Below are 19,522 nucleotides of genomic sequence, written 5' to 3' on the forward strand. Positions count from 1 at the left end.
GAGTCATCTTGTTTTGCCTGCTGTGGGCAACACATTTTCCACTGAGTGCAGGATTGCACTTTCTTATTTGGCTGCTATAATTTCCACTGTCTGTGTGAGAGTAGAGATGTTGGGATTGGGAACTCCATCTTTTTCATTGTTACAGTCACCTTTATACTATTGTTCTTTGAAAATTAGCAGGGTTTTTTTGTAAGTTTATTTGCTTTTTTATTTAAGAACTGTTTTTTGGCACACAGTCTCACCAGCTAAAAAAACCCAGAGGGTTTGTAGAGCAGATTTGTATTAATCTTCCTCACTTGAGTCACCTTGTTAAACTCTGTGCAGATAGCAATAATTTAAATTATTTTTACATAAATCAGGGAATAAAATTTATCTGATCTTCTGATTTCACTAGCATATATTCCACTTTTTATGACTGATGTCTAAAACCTGAGGCAGATGTGTTTATCTATATTGCAGTTTGACTTTATGAACAAAAAAATTAACAATGACAACAAATAAAGATTTTTACTGCAATAGAATTGCTCCCAGATTTGCCCTCCATATCCTTTTCTCTCCCTTTTTTTTTTTTTTTTTTCTTCCATTTTAGGGGTTTTTTCTGTTTGTTTTAATTTTTATTTTTCATTTTTTTCTGTTGGAAGAGTGCTATAAGACAAAGGTACTCTGGATGTGTATTTGTTTTTATGTCGGTTTTTGTTTGGGTTTTTGGTTTGGTTGATTTGTTGCTGTTTTTCTAAACTTGAAACTATAAGGTTTTTTTTTTTTTGAGTAGGGATGTAGAAAATGTCTCTGGCTTGCCACTTCTCTGGGAGATTTCATAGTGTTTTCCTGCTCTTCTGTGCCTGCTTTAGTAATTTTTCTGACATTTTCTCAACTTAGTTCTCTGATGCCATTTAAATTCTAGATTTCCTCCAAGGCATTCAGAAGCTGAGGTTATCCTTCAATTTCCTATAGGAAATGCATTTTTTCTGTAAAAATTTTTTAGATATGATTTCTTTTTAAAAATTGCTAATATTCCTCATATTTCTTCTCATCAGCATGTAATATCATGTGAATATCTTGTGAAATTTTAGTGCTCCAGTAAACAAGATTTATGGGATCAGTCCCATTACAGCCAAACTCACCAGGGGTCCTTTCATTAACTGGAAGAGATTTTCCTCAAGGAACAAATAGGAAGTATAAGAAAGATAGAAAATATAGGAGGAATAAGAGACTACTGCAAGTGTAATAGACCTTTGTATGGTAGTGTTCCCAGATGATAGTACCACATAATCTTAAAACTTGAGGTGCGGCAAAAAACCCCCACATTTTTTAATATTTTCTTTTGATTACCAAGTACTGGTTATTTCTCAAAACCACAATCCTTATCTGTTAGGTTATATATCCCTTAATATTGATAGTACTGGCATCACTTGCACTAGTAGTAAACTAAATATAATGAATATGGTAGAACAGCCACCTTTCAAATGGGTTTTTTTGACTCAATAGCACTTTGCAAGTTGGGTGATTCTTATAGGCTTAGAAAGTTTAGAAACTTACTCCTATACAAAATGTATTTTAGCTGTTCTTGTCTGCTCAAAATAATGTGATCCTCAGAAAAGAAATTACTAATTCACCTCAATGGAAATTTGGCACATGTAACTCAGAGCCACACTGGGCTGGTGGGTAATTATAATTCCCATATTGCCCATAAAAAATGGAAACATGGAAAAAACTGATGTTAATTAAGTGTCTTGAGTACTGAAATGACCACAGATGTGTGGGGAAAATGCACAATTCCTTCATTGATATTGGTGAGCTTTGTACCAGTTCACTTCTTGATTTTTACTGAGATAACAAGGCAGATTTTTTTTTCAAATTGGAATATGATGTCATTAATTTATTCTTTAGATTAATAAAAATTTGGAATTGGTATTGTCAAAAACTTACCAGTGCTCATGCACTGCATTAGTTGTATAAAATTGCCACTAAAATCAGCAATAGGTGGTTGCATCCCAAATTTTCCTGTCTTTTCCTCAGTCATTCCCAAACTGTCCCAAAGCAATTCCTGAGCAAAAATCTAGGAAATTACAGTAAATGGCAATATGGTTTGTGACAGAGGAGTGGGTGGGAGAAAATTATGCATGTTAATGCCTGGAGAATTGGGAAGTTGGAAAGAAGACAGAAAAATGTTGTGTGTAAGTGCCATATTTTGTGCCACTAAAATGGCACAAAATCAAACAGTTCCGTCCCCCCAGTTTTCCCTCTTACATCAGAAATCTTAATGTGCTAAGTGAAAGCTCCTTAGTCTGTGGTAATTCCTGAGCTTCACATTGGTTGTGATGCACAAGTAGAGCAGAGAACCAGTGGATACTTCTGCTTACTGTGAAGTTTAGGTGCAAGAAAAACTCTCTGGAGATCAAATGAAGATTTTTCTGGGTTTCGTTTAGACTTCTTTATTGATTTAACAGAATGTGGATATGCTGAATTAGATTTGACGCTTTCTCCAACCCTTCTACCTGACTGTGATCCTGTCACCCTCTCCATCCTCTCCATCCCTAAACTTGCCTCTCCCAATTCAGCCAGTTCTTTGAACAAGAGTGTTCTTTTAGGAATTGTTTTTGAATGCTTGGATCTAGTTAATTCTTTTATAAAAAAGACTAAGCGATATGAAGTATTCCAGCAGTAAAATTACCCAGCTCAAGAGGGTTTTTAATTCTGTTGAGAAGAACACACTCTCAATAAAGACAAGTATCATAAATTATCTAGCTTCTGGACAAGGTCATATTTGGGCTGCTACTGCTTTCCTCTCTGGTGCAATTCCCATTCTGATCAACTCTGCAAATACCATTATGTAAAGAGCACAAGGCTCACTACTCAAGCAGACATGCACACTTGCCCACTCACATATTAGTCTGTGTTTGAATGTCATCCAGCAGAAAGTTTAAATGGAAAGGGAAATTTTCAGTTGGTCTGGTTTCAGTACAATGAAGATTCACTCATAGGCCCAGAAAATCAAAAGAGGACACCTGAAATCAGGAATTGTGCAAGAGAAACTGGACACATCAGCCACAGAAAAATTAGTTTATTTTTGTCCTCTGTTCTGTTGACTACTTAAGAACTGATCGTTTTAGATGTGTTTGGATCTATTTTTTCAGATGCATCCAATTCCTTACGCACCGCAATTTTTTACCTCTATCCTGCAAAATCGGTGAACAGTGACAAATGCAAAATTTTGCTCTGTCTTGGAGATCAAGGGAGATTCTAAAAATCTTATCATATTGTTGAAAATTGAGCTTTTTAATACTGCTAAAACGGTGAATATTTCTGACCTGTTTAGTTGCTGAGCCATTAATCTTTAGTTGAGTGTACATGAGAAAAGAGGACTTTACTTGAGATGAGAGTAGAAGTTTAACAGAACACTAGGAAGTTTAGAGGTGAGCATGTCTTTTTTAGTTTTTTTCCCAGTTAGACTGTTGTGTCCTTAGTAACATTTCAATTTTTTTTTTTTTTTTTTTGTGTAGAAAACAAGTATAGTTAAAATCCATTCAGTGATGTTCATTCATCTTTCTGCTGCTGGAACCCTAAACAGAGACCTTAACCTTAACTTTGAAAAATTAAATTCTTTTTATTATCTGACTGATATTTATGGTCAAGTTCAGGTAGGTCATTTTGAAAATTATGTTTTACAGATTGAAAGACATGACAACTGTGCATATGACTACTTGGAAATCCGAGATGGAACAAATGAGAACAGTCCTTTAATTGGTCATTTTTGTGGCTATGACAAGCCAGAAGACATTAGATCTACCTCTAATACCCTGTGGATGAAGTTTGTTTCTGATGGAACTGTTAACAAAGCAGGGTTTGCAGCTAACTTTTTTAAAGGTAAGTGTTAAAACATATTCTGGGAGTTACGAACAGCTTATCACTTCTTCTTGGACTAGAAAATTATGATGGGGTATTAAAAATATTTCTCAATCTTTTTTTGCTGCTAGACTGAATAGAATAATTTTTCCTGGGCATACAATTTATTCAAAACAAAACAATAGAGATTTTTGAATCTCCTAGTAAAATGTGTCCAAAGAATGAAGGAACATATTCAGCACAACTTTCTACTGTCTTCAGGTTCAGTTAATCAACTTAGTTCTGAAATATTTCTAATTTTTTTGAATGGCACATTTTTTACGTTGTGTTATCAAATATAAAGTTTAAAAGTGTAATTACAAATGGCTTTTTTTTTTCCTGTTCAAGTTTTTTTTTTTTCTTTTCTTTGCCTAAATCTTGTCAGTTTTTTTCTAATCTATTTTCTGGGTTAGTCTTCTTTATCAATTTATTACTCTCTGTAAGGAGGGAAAAAAAACGAAAAAAATCACATAAAAAATCATATTGAGCAATAACCTCATAGTTTTTCCTTCAGCTATGCGTGTTTTTTGGGGAGAGGAGGGTGTCATACAGCTGCAGAAATGCCTGAAGCATTTGATGCATGGAAAGTTTGTAATTTGCACACAGTGCTGCCAGTGGCACAGTTGAAGCCACCAGCAGTGGTGTGGCCATGATGACACCTGAAATACAGGTCATGCCACAAGGAAAACCTCTTTGCTCTTTTTTAAAGAAGCCATGGCTTTTCTAATCATAACTGATAGCTTTCATTGTAGACAATTATAACTTTGAAGGCTATAGGCATGAGAGTAGGAGCTCTTATTTTTTTCCCTGAGAAATTACTTGTCCTGGTGTAAGAAAACAGTATTCCAGCATCTGAAGAATATTTCAGTAATGAATCTCATGGGTATATTTCAGAGCTAGTAGAGAGAACACACAATTCCTTTCCCTCCCCCAGCCCTGATTCATCTTGTTCCTTTTAATATGAGTAGAATAAAAACCTAGGATTTGAGGATTCTGTTAATCTGTTTTTGAGTATGAATTCAGGATAATGTACAGATTGATTCTGAGGGAGATAAAGTGCCCTTCAAGTGACCCTACTGTGGATTTTCAATGTTTCCTTCAATACTTAGTACAATTTTTATATTATGGCTGCCTGAATTACTGTATGCTGCACACAAAGTGCCTATAAATTAGTTCTGCAGCTGTTAGTAGATATTGTTAAAACAAAACAAAACAGTCCAACAAAAAAACCCCACACTCCACAAAGGAAAGATTTTTATTTTCTCCATTGCAGGTCTCCTTAACATCTGAAAATCCTCTAGTCAGCAACCACAGTGGTTTATATAGTGCATCTTATAATGGCATGCATACAGCATTCTGACTTACCATTGATCCAGCAGTTACAGCTGAGGAAGGTAATTATTTAACACATTTTTGCATTCTTGCCTGTCTTGGCAGAGGAAGATGAATGTGCCAAACCTGACAATGGTGGCTGTGAGCAGCGCTGTGTAAATACCCTGGGCAGTTACCAGTGCGCCTGTGACCCTGGCTATGAACTTGGTCCTGACAAGAAGAGTTGTGAAGGTACAGTGCACTGCTGTCTAATGGGCTCTTAAACCTCTCAGAGTGCCATGGCCTGAATGAAATGCTACACCTTTCTTAGGCTCTGTCTGAGCAGCATGAGATCTGTGGAACCCAGCCCAGAAAACCACTGCTGTCCTTTTAGAAGTGATGCCAGAGCCATGTTTGTCCTCTGTGTGTCAGCAATTTAATTTTGCAGATTTTGGTGTTAGAACAATCAGGAATGGTGCAAAGTAGGACTTCATAGCACTTATTACACTATTCATACTCACTAAAGCAAAGTCTCTCAAGGAGACAATTACCAGCAGAATAATGTGCCACTTTCTCAAAATCAGAGTGTTTAACAAGCCCTCTGACCACCTCTGACTGGGATGTGCCTGGGAAGCTGGCAGGTCTCAAAGAGCAAGGTCCTCTATTTTAGCTCAAAGCTCAGAGGAATCCTCCCCTCTCCTAGTCACACTGTGGGCTTCTCTTACTTTTCAGGGTGAGCAAAGCATATTCAAATAATCATTTGGGGAAAAAAGAAAGAGATAAGCAGAAGTCTGTGCAAATATAGTAGTGAACTGAGATAAGATTTTGCATTCTATGGATATTTCATATCAAAGGAAAGAACCATAAACTCTTGATCATTACGCACCAACTACGGTTTGATTTTTATTCATAGACACCAATAAACCAAAGGATAGCACAAATTTATTCTTAGCTCATCTGTGTGACTAGTGAATGGATTTTGAAAATTGGGGTGCTTGGAGTCCTGGTTTTCTTCTGATGCAATTCACTGGTCTCTCTTTTTTCTACTTTCCTGGCTTTAATTCATTATTATTCACAGTTTGGGTTAGCTTTGCCTAGTTTCTTTGCAATTCTTTCTTGTTATTTCACTTTTGGATCTGTGGGGTTGGTTTTGGTTTTTTTGTTTGTTGTATGTGTGAGCTGGTGCAAGTCCTAGATTAAAGGCGTGTTTGACTGTGGTTCTCATGAAGCTGGTTGGGGGGTTTTTTGGTTGTTTTTCCTCCCTCCCCAACCTTTAGTAAAGAGAACATTGGAAAAACAATTTATTTGGATATCTGCACAGGTAGACAATGAGAAAATAAGTTTAATCAAAGGAGAGGCTATGAAGACAGAGGTTTGATCTCTGGGCCTTTTGATCATCAGCCCAAATTTACATAAGGAATTGAGTTTAGTCTGCTTGCTGACTCAAGTCAGAATATTAGAGAAGTCTTTCAAAAGGCTTTTCTCTCTGCCTCTGAAAAATAGAAAAGAGATACATTGCTGGCACCCAAACAGTAAAGCAACTCTATCAGAAGAAGTCACTCTAAGCACTGCAGTGCAGTGTAGAGCAAAAACCTTGAGCTATCCCTAAAAGTGTATGTGTTTGTTCCAGCTGAGGTGGCACTCACTGTACGTAGATAGTACTTGGAACTGCTGAATCAAAATTGCTGTGTAGTCACTGTGAACATTATCTCCTCATTATAGTTTGAGCCTTTGCAGGGTGAGGTTGCTGTATTCACGCATGAGTAGAAGCCCCTAGTCAGAAACTTTGCCTTATGCTTCACTGCAGTGTTGACATGCACAGAAATTTGCTTTATGATCTTCTAATCCAAGTCTCCACCAATGGCAGCGTATTAGAAAGGGTCAAAATGTTCTTTTTTCACTATTTCCACATTTCCCACCCTTGCCTCAAGGATCAATAGAGCAATGTTCAGAAGCAGCAATTGAAATCTGGCAGTAGTTTCTCTGACCCAGATTGGATCATTTGAGGGGACAGCTTGTGTCATCTGGGTGCAGTCTCTAAACCTATGTCTGGTCTTTTTTGATACACTGAGATGTGACCCAGGGTCTTAGTCCACCCATTCCCATCAAGATTACTTTTACATGTATTCCAAGAAGTGTGCTGCATGGAAAACTAGGGACCAGGAGAAACGCTGATGTGTGTCTGCGTTGACAAAATGAGCCTTGACATAGTAACTGGTGAATTCTCCCAGCTGTGTTAGATGGAGTAGATGCAGTATATGAGATCATCAGCTAGACTGCAATAGCCAGTTTTTAAAGCATTCAGTGTTAGTGGAGAGCAGTTGAGTAGAGCTCCCTCCTTCAGCTCTTTGGAAAGAGATTTGTGGATGATTTCCAGTGCTGTCACAGTGCTGTAATGGCTATCAATGTAGCAGAGTGTGATCGAGAGCTTCTCTAAATCCCTTTACTTTCCTTTAAAAAAAAAAAGAAATTGTACAGATGGAAAAGATTAATGAGTTTATCCTTTGCTAGTTGAACTGCATTCAAGAACGTAGCACAGTATTTTTCTGTTTTATGGAGGTGATTATTTGGCATATACTTGGAAATAAGAGGCATTTTCTCTTCTAATCGAACATCCATGATTCAGCAAAAGTAATTGTGACTGAGGTGTACGTGACTGCTCTTCCAAAGAAGTTCCCCTATCTAGTAGGCTATGGGAGGCATACACAGCCATATGAGCTGAGACAGGTAGGGCTGATTCTGCATCAGTAATCAAGGAGAGAAGCACATCTTAAGAATCCCTCTGTCAGAAAAGGGGTGGTCAAGGTCTTGGGGAGGGTGGTGAGGTCAGAGGACTTGCATGGGAAAGGCTGTGAGAGAATAACCAGAGTCTGTGGAGGGAGGGGAAAAGAATGAATATGATAACGCCTTGTGTAGTCCTGAAACTTATCTCTGCCCACAAACCTGCAAGCTGTTCAAGATAGGGGCTGTCTCTTTCCCTTTGTTTGCACCAAGCATGATAAAGTAAGATTCTGATTAGTCTGTCTGGGCATTGCAGCATATAAGTAATGAGAGGAGTGATTCTTCTCTGTGCACTTCTGTTTATAGTAAAACACACCGTCAGTCAAGAAATTATGTTCTCTTTTAATTTTACAGCTGCTTGTGGAGGACTCCTGACAAAGCTAAATGGGACTATAACCACACCAGGGTGGCCAAAAGAGTATCCTCCAAACAAAAACTGCGTGTGGCAGGTGGTTGCCCCAACGCAATACCGAATTTCAATGAAGTTTGAGTTTTTTGAGTTAGAAGGGAATGAAGTAAGTAACCGTGAACAAAGAGCTGCACAATCTGTTATACTCTAAGTGGTTTCACAAGCATTCGAAAATAGATATTGTCTTATAGAACCCTTGCTGACCTTTCATATGCTGACAATAAGCATGGATATTCTTGTTTTCGTTTTGGGACTGTTTCTGGATTCTTTCAAAACAAACATGGAAAGAATAGCTCTCTTTTACCTATCATCTAAATGTATATGTATTACAAGAAATTTTAAAAAATGCTCTCTGCTGAGTCTCAGCTGACTTTTTTATCAACAAAATAAAACAGAGCAAATCGGGCTGAAGCATATTGGAAAGAGTTCAAGAGAAGAAAATCTGGAGAAACCAAATCATCTTTACAGACTGACTACAAAGAATACACATAAGCTGTGGTTAGTGATGGAGTGAGGGAGCATTTAAATCACTTACAAGTATCTCACTGGGGGAATACTTTGGAATGAGCAGTACCAGAAATAAGTCACAATAGAACAGCAGCAGTTTTTGAGCTGGGCAACCCACAGAGGCATGGGGGATCTTCTGCCCAGGTAAGAGGAAGAACAGGGCAGAGCCCTCCATGTGCTAAAGGATGCTCCTTACAGCTTTAAACAAAGTGGTGTGTGTTGCAGTGCTTTTTGGATGAGAAGCAGTAAAATGTGGGTTTCAACATCCTTTTCAGTTTTTGTTCTGCTTTGTAGGCAATTCTCTGTCATATCATTGAATTCCCTCATCACACTCCAGCCATAACATGCTGTAACCACTGAGTTTATATGAACATTCTTTACATGGCATTAAGAACACAAATCCCAGGATGTTATTTCTGACATTTCTATTTATTTCTAAATAAATTTGTAGCAATGTAGTATAAAGATGGCCCGCCTTTTGGGCAGAGGTATTTGAAGGGACAAAAGCTGGAGTTTGATTTATAACTAAGAACCAAACCAGCCATGACTTCTCCACAATACCTCAATATTATTTTCAGAAGCAGCAATGTCAGATTTTTTTTCCCCTATAATTTTTTTGGAGTGGTTTCTCAAGTTCATGAAATTCTGATTTTCAGTGATATATACATTACATTCATGTCCTGCAATCATTATGACTAGAAGTGCAAGAGATGTAATAAAAGCTTAAAACTCCCAAGGAATTAAAATTTAATTACCATTTGAACAAGTCATAAAAACCTTTTTCTTGCACTTTCTTGGTACATGGGCGAGATTTGCAAGGAAAACACCTGGCATGTAATGAAGGTAAATCGCTTCTCTAAGGTCATAAAAGACATTCAACATAAGAAGACAGAAAAATTCTAAATGTGTTTCAACAATCAGAACTGACGTTTGATCATCTCATGTGCTACTAAATCTTGGCTTCATACTGTTAAATAGTAGCACTGAGGATAGATGCCTGTGAAAATCAGAAGAAACATAATATCTGGAAAATTCTAATATATTGTCTGAGTGCAGACATAAAATGTACACATTCATCAAGTACTCTATTTTTTTTGTCATTTGTTATCGGAGGATTTGTTTGTAAATTTATTTCTTGTAGGTCTTCCATTTACATCCAAGTTTAATATGTCTTTTGCACTATTGCCATTTTAATATTTTACATTCACATGGTGCAGTTTAACTTGTAATTTTTTTTCAGTGCAGTGTAGTATAGAGGAAGTTAGACCTATCTGAAATTATATTTGATTTCTTATCTAAACCTAGGCAACCATAAAACCTCACCACTATTATATTGCTGGAATTAGTGGAATTTATCAATGTAGTGAGCTATATTTGAAAATCACATGCACTATCAGAAATATGTCTTCCAATTAGTATAGATCAACATGTGGCAATAACTCAAGTTTTATGAATCTTTGTGTTCTTTATACTGTACAGAAAGAGTTTCAACTGAATTAGTCAATTTTCAACTCTGCCACATGTGAATAACCTTCTGGTAACAATAAAAGTTTAATCTACATCTTCAGTGTATTATATTAAAACCAAATGGAAATTACGACAATTTTTCATAGAGAGAGAGAACAACAAAGGCCAAAACATCCTTTTCTATTGTTCCCTTCCAGGTCCCCTGACACTTTTTTTGACTAGAAATTGCAATTTTTCAAATACAACTTGGATTTAATGGACCAATATGAGCTCTGTATGAATCCTCCTGGCCAATGTTCTCTTTTAAGCTATTACTTGCAGACAACTGGTACATTTTTGATTAAACAATTGATAGTTGAGCCTAAGAAGCTTAGAAGTTTTTGGCTGGATGGCTTTAAGTTGACCAAGGGATTATGCATTGAAAGTATTATCATTAGAACTAGGCCTTGCATAAGGCTTTTTTATTACATTATATTACTTTATTTTTAACCTTTTAATGAAAATGGCATGAATCCTGTTCCAAATTATAGCTATGCTACTGTTGGTGAAAGTTGCATGGTTTTAATAGTGGAAAGTTATATATTTGGAAATAAATTAATATATCTTAAATATGTAATGATTAAAACTTACCTTGTAAGTTTATAGGTGAAAATTAATATTTTTTAAATATCTTTGAGATGCAAGCAGTAGAAGGTTTGTAGGTTTGGGGTATGTGGTTTATAGCACACAGATAGGTATAATTTTTAGATAAACATTTTTAGATTTTAGTTTACTCTCAATGGAATATTTGCTTTTTAAATGAAGTGGAAATGCTTCTAAGCATCTTGAAATTTAGATATTAAACACAGATCAGCATCTAAAAAAATATAAGTTGGAACATAATTCGTAGTATAGCTATGTGTTAGTGACCTTAAAGCATGCTTACCTATAATCAACAAATGTAAGAATTTACAAATGCTTTCAGAATTGGTAGACAGTGAAGAAGGATATTGGTCATTTATTATTCAGCAGCAATGTATATACCCATCAGAATTCTGGCATTTGTAAACAGCTTCATGCTTTTATTTTGATTAGCCAAATATTTTTTCTTTCTCTCTTTTGTCAGGTTTGCAAGTATGATTACGTGGAGATTCGCAGTGGCCTTTCTTCTGATTCCAAGCTCCACGGTAAATTCTGCGGTACGGAAGTGCCTGAAGTCATCACCTCTCAGTACAACAACATGCGCATCGAGTTTCGCTCTGACAACACCGTCTCAAAAAAAGGCTTCAAGGCACACTTCTTCTCAGGTATGGAAAAGGTACCCTTGTGTACCTGTAAGTGTCTCTGGGTATTCACTGGCTAGGTGGGGTGACCACAATTTTGGTATGAAAATCAGTGGCTCCTTTGCTTATGGTATTCCTGGTAGCTTTGAAATAGTTTTATTTGCATAAACATAAACCACTCTCCTGTTTTAAAATACCATTCTGTATTGCAATGTCTGTAGAAAATATATGGAACATATCTATATGTACTTAAATAACAGCAGAAGCAAGAAAACTTTGTGAGATACAGAGGACAAAAGAAAATTTACTGTATTTCTATATTTTTATTAGATTTCTTTTATCCCAAGTTTTGTTGCTATTTTTTTCAAATCCCAGTTGTAAAGTGATACGAATTGCACACTGTGTACTCTTGTATTTTTTCTACTCAAGTCTCTTAATATATTCCATTTGTTGGGAAATTACCACTTTGTGGTAGAACATTTGTTTAACATTATGGCTACATCTGTGCCAAACTTTGCACTTCTTAATGTTTTGCAGAAGAACAGGGTTTAAGAGCTTGATCTTGCAAAAAAAACCTGTGTCTTTTTATTTATGAGTGTAATTTTACTGAGGGAGATCAGAGCAGTGGAGGTTTATATCATATGAGGACTTATACTGTTGAATAAAGTTACACATGAGTGAAGCTTAAGATGTGAGGAAATGTTTGCTCATCAGTGGCCTCTGCAATTACCCACTGAGAGTGGAATATAGAAATCTGGCTCTGGCAGGAGACCACTCAGTGTTTGTAGCAAAAGTTTGCTTTGTGTTTTTCCTGTGTGTTCACACACACACGTAGGGATAGGTAACTTACCTTTGTAAAACAACAAAAAACACCAGTCCCATCTGCCCACCTTTCTAAACCAGATGTCAAACAGAAGAATTTGGGAGTTGAATTGTGTGCCAGATTTTTTGATAGCAATGAAAAATCTGAATCTGGAGAATCCAGATTACACTTACCATGTAGTAAAATATACTACCATTATTAGCACTTGTTTGCTTAAAATATTTTATCAAAACTGAAATGAAATGGTATTTCATTGGTTACTGCTAGTAGCTAATAATTAAAATATGTATAAATATGCTAATAAGAATCTGTATAATATGTAAGGGATGTGGTTTGGAAAGTGAAAAAATATCTACCAAGGTATTTTTATCTACCAACAGTTTAGACTTTCAGTATTTTCTTATTATGACTATTTTGATCCTTTTATTAAGCAACTATGAAAGATAGAAAGAGGTATTTTGTCCCATACAAAGACATAACAAAGTTTTATCTCTTTTAAGTATATATCTTTCCTAGTAATCACATTTCTCTGGTCTTAATGTTCCAAAGATCCATCTTTACCCATAGTAACACTTTTTACTTTTAAATTTGTGATTCACGTTAGCAAGAAGCATTCAAGGTTTACTGATTATTTGTAGTAAACACATATGTGCACACAACAAAGCTTCCTCCTAGAAGCACACAACTTGTCATTTTGTATTGGTCTAGTTGTGCCAGGAGGAGTTGTTGCATTGACTTTTACAGAAATATATATTGACATGTTGAAGTTCTAAAGACTGCAGATGAAGTTCTTTAAATCTTTTTAAGATCTTACAGATATTTCAGATAAGACTGGCAGTGATAGTGTAGTAATTTATATAAGCTCCATGGTTCAGAAATTGTGTTTCCCGGATATCCTGGTCATTTATACATCTGTAGTCAGTTGAATTTTGATTTTCGTTAAAGTAATAGCTCATCTTCACATATTTAATTATTAATTTTGCTCAAGTGACTTTAAATGAGTGGGTTCCACCAATGCTGTACCTTGGGGAAAGACTAGACTAAAGGTCATGGACTAAAGCACCATGTTATAATTCTTCAGAAGCTATTTCCCTTGTATATTTCAGTTCTGAATGGAATGTTCTTATCTTTCCCTCATTAGGTAATTGCAAAAAGAATGTTTATGATGTCATAGATCACAGAATAAGTTTTTTAGTCAGGGATAAGTTCAAACTAATGTGTTTTTTAATGAATAGAAATGTGTGATGTGTCCTAGATATAGTATATATCTAATCCCTTTCAAAAAAAAAAAAAAAAGATAGTTTGATATCAAAAGCCTTTGAATCTGTAAGTATGTAAATTTACTTAGTGCTTCATAATGCATTCCTGACAGCAATTCATATGAGTTCAAATATCTGAATAGGAGTATTTTATTTTTATTCTTTCTCAACTATCTTCCATTTGTTCTAATTTCTAGCAGATTCCATTCTTCTATGTCATCTGGCTTTCCCTGTTTGACAGTTTTCTGATTAAAACAGAAATTTTGTAACCTTGAGAAAAATCAAACTTCTGAACTTAAAGTATCTAAAAAGAAGATATCTCTGAATAATTAATCAGACATCTTAGGACTGTCAAAAAATGTTGCTACTTTCTTATCTCTGAATTCCTTAATATGGGCATAATATGCTATTAATCTGTCAATGAAGGACAGATTTGAGACTTCAAGTATTTTGACTTCTGGGAGTTGATTACATAATTTTTCAGTTGATGAAGTGCTGGGTTTTTTTGCCTGTTTATATGTGTATTATTCTTCAGAATACAATAATTTTAGAATGATATCTGGGTAGAAATACTTTGACACTTGATTGCAGGCATTTACCAATTTTATTAATTGAATCACAATAGATGTGTAAGCATTTAAAGACATAAATAATGAAAAAATATGTAATGAGTAAAACACTGCATCTTGCAGTATATTCACCAGTAAAGGCATATGCAATGCTCAGCAAGATAGAAAGGTGGATAAGTTAAATTAGTGTGAGGATTAGGAACTGAAAAATGTTTCTCAAGCATAGCCAAAGAACTACTCTTTTCTTCAGCAACTCTTTTGGTGGTGAATTCTGCACCACAGCCAGAGATGAGAAAGCATGGCTCAGCTCCAGCTCAGACGACAGAAAGCAGTTTTTGGGTGGTTGAAACCTGCTGTGATAAACTGTGAAAGCAAACAGTGACATAGGGCAACAGATGACCTGCATTAGGAAGGTATTTATGTTGATACAAGACAACATGTAATTATATTTTTGGCTGTAAAATAGCGTTAACAGCCAGACAGGTGCTACTAGAAAGTGAGAATTTTTTTTTTTCAGCTATCTGTGAAATTTACATTTGATGGGATAGTTCTGAAGAAAGCTCAGTTAGGAGTCTCTGCAGGGATCTAGCTGAACCACAGAGACTCTATTGTATATTTATAATCAAGTTTCTCAGATAAAGAGAGGAAACTAGGGGGTCACTATATATTATTTTAAAAAAGACTTTTAATAAAACTTATTGGAATTGGATATTAGGCTTCTAAACAAAAACTTCCAAGAATTAGTTTTTTATTCTTCTCCCTCTGTTTTTCGTTCATCCTCCATCTCCCAGTTTTCTTATAAGACCAAGACCTAGGAGTAAGTCTCTGCAGGATTCAGCACACACTACTGAGCCTGTAAGACTAGAAAAGTATTAAATGATTCCCAAAAGATAACAATAATATATATATTATAAATTTATAAATAAATTTTATATATAAAATATATATAATATATATTTAAATACCCTTTTTTTCTTGTGATCTTTCTGAAAAGATGACCTGAGGATTATTCATAGTTTGTCATTAAACTGCTTCCATTTATCATAAGTTTCAGACTTCAGTGTTTATTTAAAACATGATGATTGATTCTTCATATAAACCTTCAAAATATACATGGGTTTTGATATAATGCAGAAATGAGGTTTGTTGGGACATCTTTTCTTGGGTGGTGATTCATTGAGCAGTTTAAAAAGAGAAAGCTAGAATGTTTCTAGCCTGGAACAAAAACTCATCTCTGGTGCCATCCTGGTACATTTTTTTCCACAGACAAGAAAGCTGCCTGCAAAGAGAAAATTTTTGTTTTTGAATCTTGCAAGGACTTGATACAGGTCCCTTCAGGCCGAGTACGTATTACTCACAGACTGGTGACCTCTGAGGGTCTCAGAGGTACGACCGTTTGTCCTCAGAATGATTCAATCTATTATTTTCTTGAGAATGGATCTTTCCTTCTTCTGAAGTACTGAAATGAGAAAAGAAAGAAAGTATCGGTTTAAAATTGGGGGTACTTATTTCCATCTGTCAGCATAACAAATGGCTGTGTTTTTACATGGCAAAACATTTGTTCTTGTAACTAATACAGACTAATTGTTTTTTGTTTTTTTTGTTCACAAATTTTTAAACCGGGCAATCAATTTGACAGAAAGTCTGTTCTCAATTATGAAGTGTGAGGAAGGCTTGTTCTACAGTTGCATTCTTGATTAACTATGTACAAGTAATTATTGTAGTTCAAATGTGTTCCAAAACTTCTCCATTCTACCTTCTGTCCATTATTTTATTCCCGAGGACATCCAATGTGGGACTATTTGCTTATGCACTTGTCTCTTAAGATATTATTTTACAGAATATAAGAATATCTAATGTTCAAATACTTTTCAGTGTTTTCATAGAGTTTGGTGGATGATGAAAATGGACAGGACTTTTATTTATTTAGAATTTGTGTACCTACTCTGTACCTGAAAGCCTAACTTGAATGCATTTTGAGCTTGCCTTCCTTACATTTTCTTATTCTGATGGAAAATTACAACTAGTGCTTAGGAGGGAAATATTGAAGACTTTTGTTCATAATAGTTCTAATTTCTCAGTTGCTTGCTACTGTTCTTCACTTGCAGTGTGGAATTAATTTATGCTAGTGCTTGTTTTTGCAAAATTATTACTTTGGTTTGAAATTGCATAGATTTGCTACCTCAGTTAGGGACTCGCTTAGCAAGATGCATAAATAGTGTATTATGAAACTTCTGTGCTTCCTTTCGTCATCAAAATAACAAGTAGTATCTCTTTGAATGTATGGTTCCAAGAGATATCTATGTTTTCAACTGTTTCTTAACCTTCAGATCTGTTCACATTTGCAGAAAGCTTCCAAAAACTTTCAGTGCAAACAGATTTGAGAGTTATAGTACAAAATGCAGTGGATGTTTGGGTTTGACTTGCAGAATTTACCTATAAATGCATATTACCTTCTTGTATTATAAGTAGAAGCTGATTTTCCTGGAAAGACCTGCAAGTCAACAGGTCAAGTGCTGAATACATTTTGGCAGAGGAAGATGATGTGTATGCAATTACCATACAAACTTCCTTTGTTGTGTTACTGAATATGAGCATCAGTAAGGGCAGGGAAAAAAATGCATGAGTAAGACAATGAAAAGAGACTTCAATTATCTATGGTGGCTTCCAATCTATAGAAATTCTTGCTGTACCTGCTGAAGTGTGAAATATCACATTGCCTTGTTTGGGGGTAATGTTAACTATTGCTTTCCAAGGTAAATAAGACTGAAGGGGGTAAATGGTCTGCATTCCAACCCACAACAACCAGACCTCTGGGATGACCAAAATTCCTTTGCTCTTTTTCCTCCTTTCTTTTGCATGTTGAAAACATGCAAAAGGTTGCCATTTGGGGAGGTTTAATATGTGTGTGTTTATATATATACATACACATATATATATATTAATATGCATATATTTTTATATCTAAAAATGTATACATATGTGTATGTGTACATTTGTAGTTATATACATGTGCACACATATATGCATGTATGTGTATATACATGTCAGGAGCAGTCTGCCTCTTTTAAAGGGACCAGCTTCACCTAAAGCAAGAACAGCTGAATGACATAGAAGTGTGGCAGCAGAGGCCTCTTGCTACAATGACAGCCTGTTAATCTAGTTTGGCTTTTTTCCATGCAATGAATTTGTAGCTGTTTAATGCAGGTCATATTTCCTCCACTATTCTCTGCTTTATTTCTAACACACTAAAAGCTCTTTTGAAGGATTATATGTTAATAAACAGAACTGCATGCTACATTGTAGCTCTTGAACTAACTAATGCCAAATTCTTTTTTTTTTTTATTTCAATGAAATGTTTTTCTTTTTGTGATGGTCTATAATGTCCAGATTCATTAAAAATAAAGCACACTGTCACTCTGCTGGGGAAAAAAAGCCCAACTTACTAGAAAACCTTATGTGAAATCTTTCTCTTCTTACATGTTTAATGCGTAGAAATTGAAGTCTTTTTTGATCTATGTGTTCCTATCAAGATACCACCATTAAATTATGGAATTTGCACAAAGCTGGAATAATTTGTGTTGTCCATAAACTGCACTACCATTGTTTACTAAGATAAAACTGGATATTTATGAAACTTTTACCAGCTAGACCACTTGACAGAGTAAAAGCTGGGAAATCTCTTACCTCCTTTGTTCTAGCTTGTTTGTTTTACTAGTGTTCTTCTCCCTTAGAAACTAATGCTCTATTCCTAGAAAGATGAGACAGACTCTTTGTGCCACAGTGCAAGGCTGCAGGCTGAGCAAAGAGTGACCTAAACCAAGGCATCACAAAAGTGCCTTACTGGGAAGAATGACTGTGCTGTAGCTTATCCTGCTCTGACCTCAGGCTCCATGCTCCTCTTGGTAGCAAGGTCTGCTGGGAGCTCAGGTGTGCTCACCTGAGCTTTTTGTGTATTTTGTAGATAAGGATGAGTGCTCAAAGGACAATGGTGGCTGCCAGCACGAGTGCATCAACACAGTAGGAAGCTACGTCTGCCAGTGCCGTAACGGGTTTGTGCTACACGAAAATAAACATGACTGCAAGGAAGGTGAGCAGGAAGGCAGTGGAGTGGTTGGTTACACAAGTGTCTTGCAGAAAGCTTTCTGCAGCTCTCCTTTCAAACAAAAGAAAGGAAAAAAGTTATTGGTAATGGGATTTTAGACATTTGGGCTTAAACACAACAACCCTCCCTTTTCCCATCCCCTCCATCCTCTGCATTTGTCCACAGGAATGAAGTTTGGAAAACTTGGGATCATTGGCACAGAGTGCTACTTTCAATAGATCTGTGAAGTGTAGAATGTTTAAAGCTCTGATAAAGTATTAATCTAAGGCTGTATTAAATACAGGGGTAGGGTTTCTGGAGAGAAGCCTGGTAAAGTTATGATTAGCTGCTATCAGTAGCAGTTAGTTTCCTCAGAGCCAGGTTGAAACCATATCTACCCTTTCTGGGTTTGTTTTAGGCGACATATTTAGACAATCTAAGTTCCAGTCAGAGCCCTATGCATATTCCTTCCTCTTGGCTCTTTTGAGGGGTGCCTACCTTCAAGAAAACAATAGGCTTTGGGACTTAAGTAGAATTTAAATTCTCTGCAAATGAACCTCAAGTGTGCAATATCATGAGAGCTGCTGTAATGCCTCAATGTTTTCTAGCATGGATATAATCTGAGAATAAAGACATGCCCTTAGTGAATCATTTACATTTTTGCTGGTTTTGGAATGCTATTTGCCTACTCTAAAAGTTTTTTCAAATAATTCTCTGATATTTAGAAAAAAAATTGTGACTGTTAAAAATAAATACAAAAATGCCTTCTTTTAGTTCTGGGTACTAGTAGTTTAGTTGCAAAGTTAGTGACTAAGCTGTTCTTTGTACATACTCACAGTTTAGTCTTAGCTGTTCTCACGTTGTGTATATGTTTACCTAGAAATGGTGGTTTACAAGTCAAATTGTTTGCTCTGTAGCTGCAGTGAAAATTACCAAGAAGAGAAAAAAATTGAGAAATTTCTTTTGAAGTTGGAATAGTGAGATTTTCATATGGATTTGCACACTTACTTGTATGTAGGATGGAGGGAATGGGAAAGTACTTGATTAACTTTTAATATTTATCTTACGTTTATTCCTGTATAAGACTTTTTCTGAAAAGAAAACATCCATTGTAAACAACAGTGTATGTATCACAACAATCCACAAAGAAACATTCTGAGTTAAT

At 35.7% G+C, this 19,522-nt stretch overlaps 1 protein-coding gene across 1 annotated transcript in view; it reads left to right on the forward strand.

Annotated features, from left to right (window-relative positions):
• Positions 1 to 19,522, forward strand: part of TLL1 (tolloid like 1) — a 123,909-nt gene that overhangs the window by 90,411 nt on the left and 13,976 nt on the right. The window contains exons 13-17 of the mRNA XM_041427909.1: positions 3,672 to 3,867; positions 5,323 to 5,448; positions 8,332 to 8,492; positions 11,466 to 11,646; positions 18,238 to 18,363. Coding sequence (XP_041283843.1) covers positions 3,672 to 3,867; positions 5,323 to 5,448; positions 8,332 to 8,492; positions 11,466 to 11,646; positions 18,238 to 18,363 — 790 coding nt within the window. The remainder of the gene's footprint in view (positions 1 to 3,671; positions 3,868 to 5,322; positions 5,449 to 8,331; positions 8,493 to 11,465; positions 11,647 to 18,237; positions 18,364 to 19,522) is intronic.

Source organism: Onychostruthus taczanowskii, unplaced genomic scaffold, assembly GCF_017590055.1.
Source record: "Onychostruthus taczanowskii isolate IOZ18803 unplaced genomic scaffold, ASM1759005v1 scaffold12, whole genome shotgun sequence".
In the NCBI taxonomy this organism is placed as follows: Eukaryota; Metazoa; Chordata; class Aves; order Passeriformes; family Passeridae; genus Onychostruthus; species Onychostruthus taczanowskii.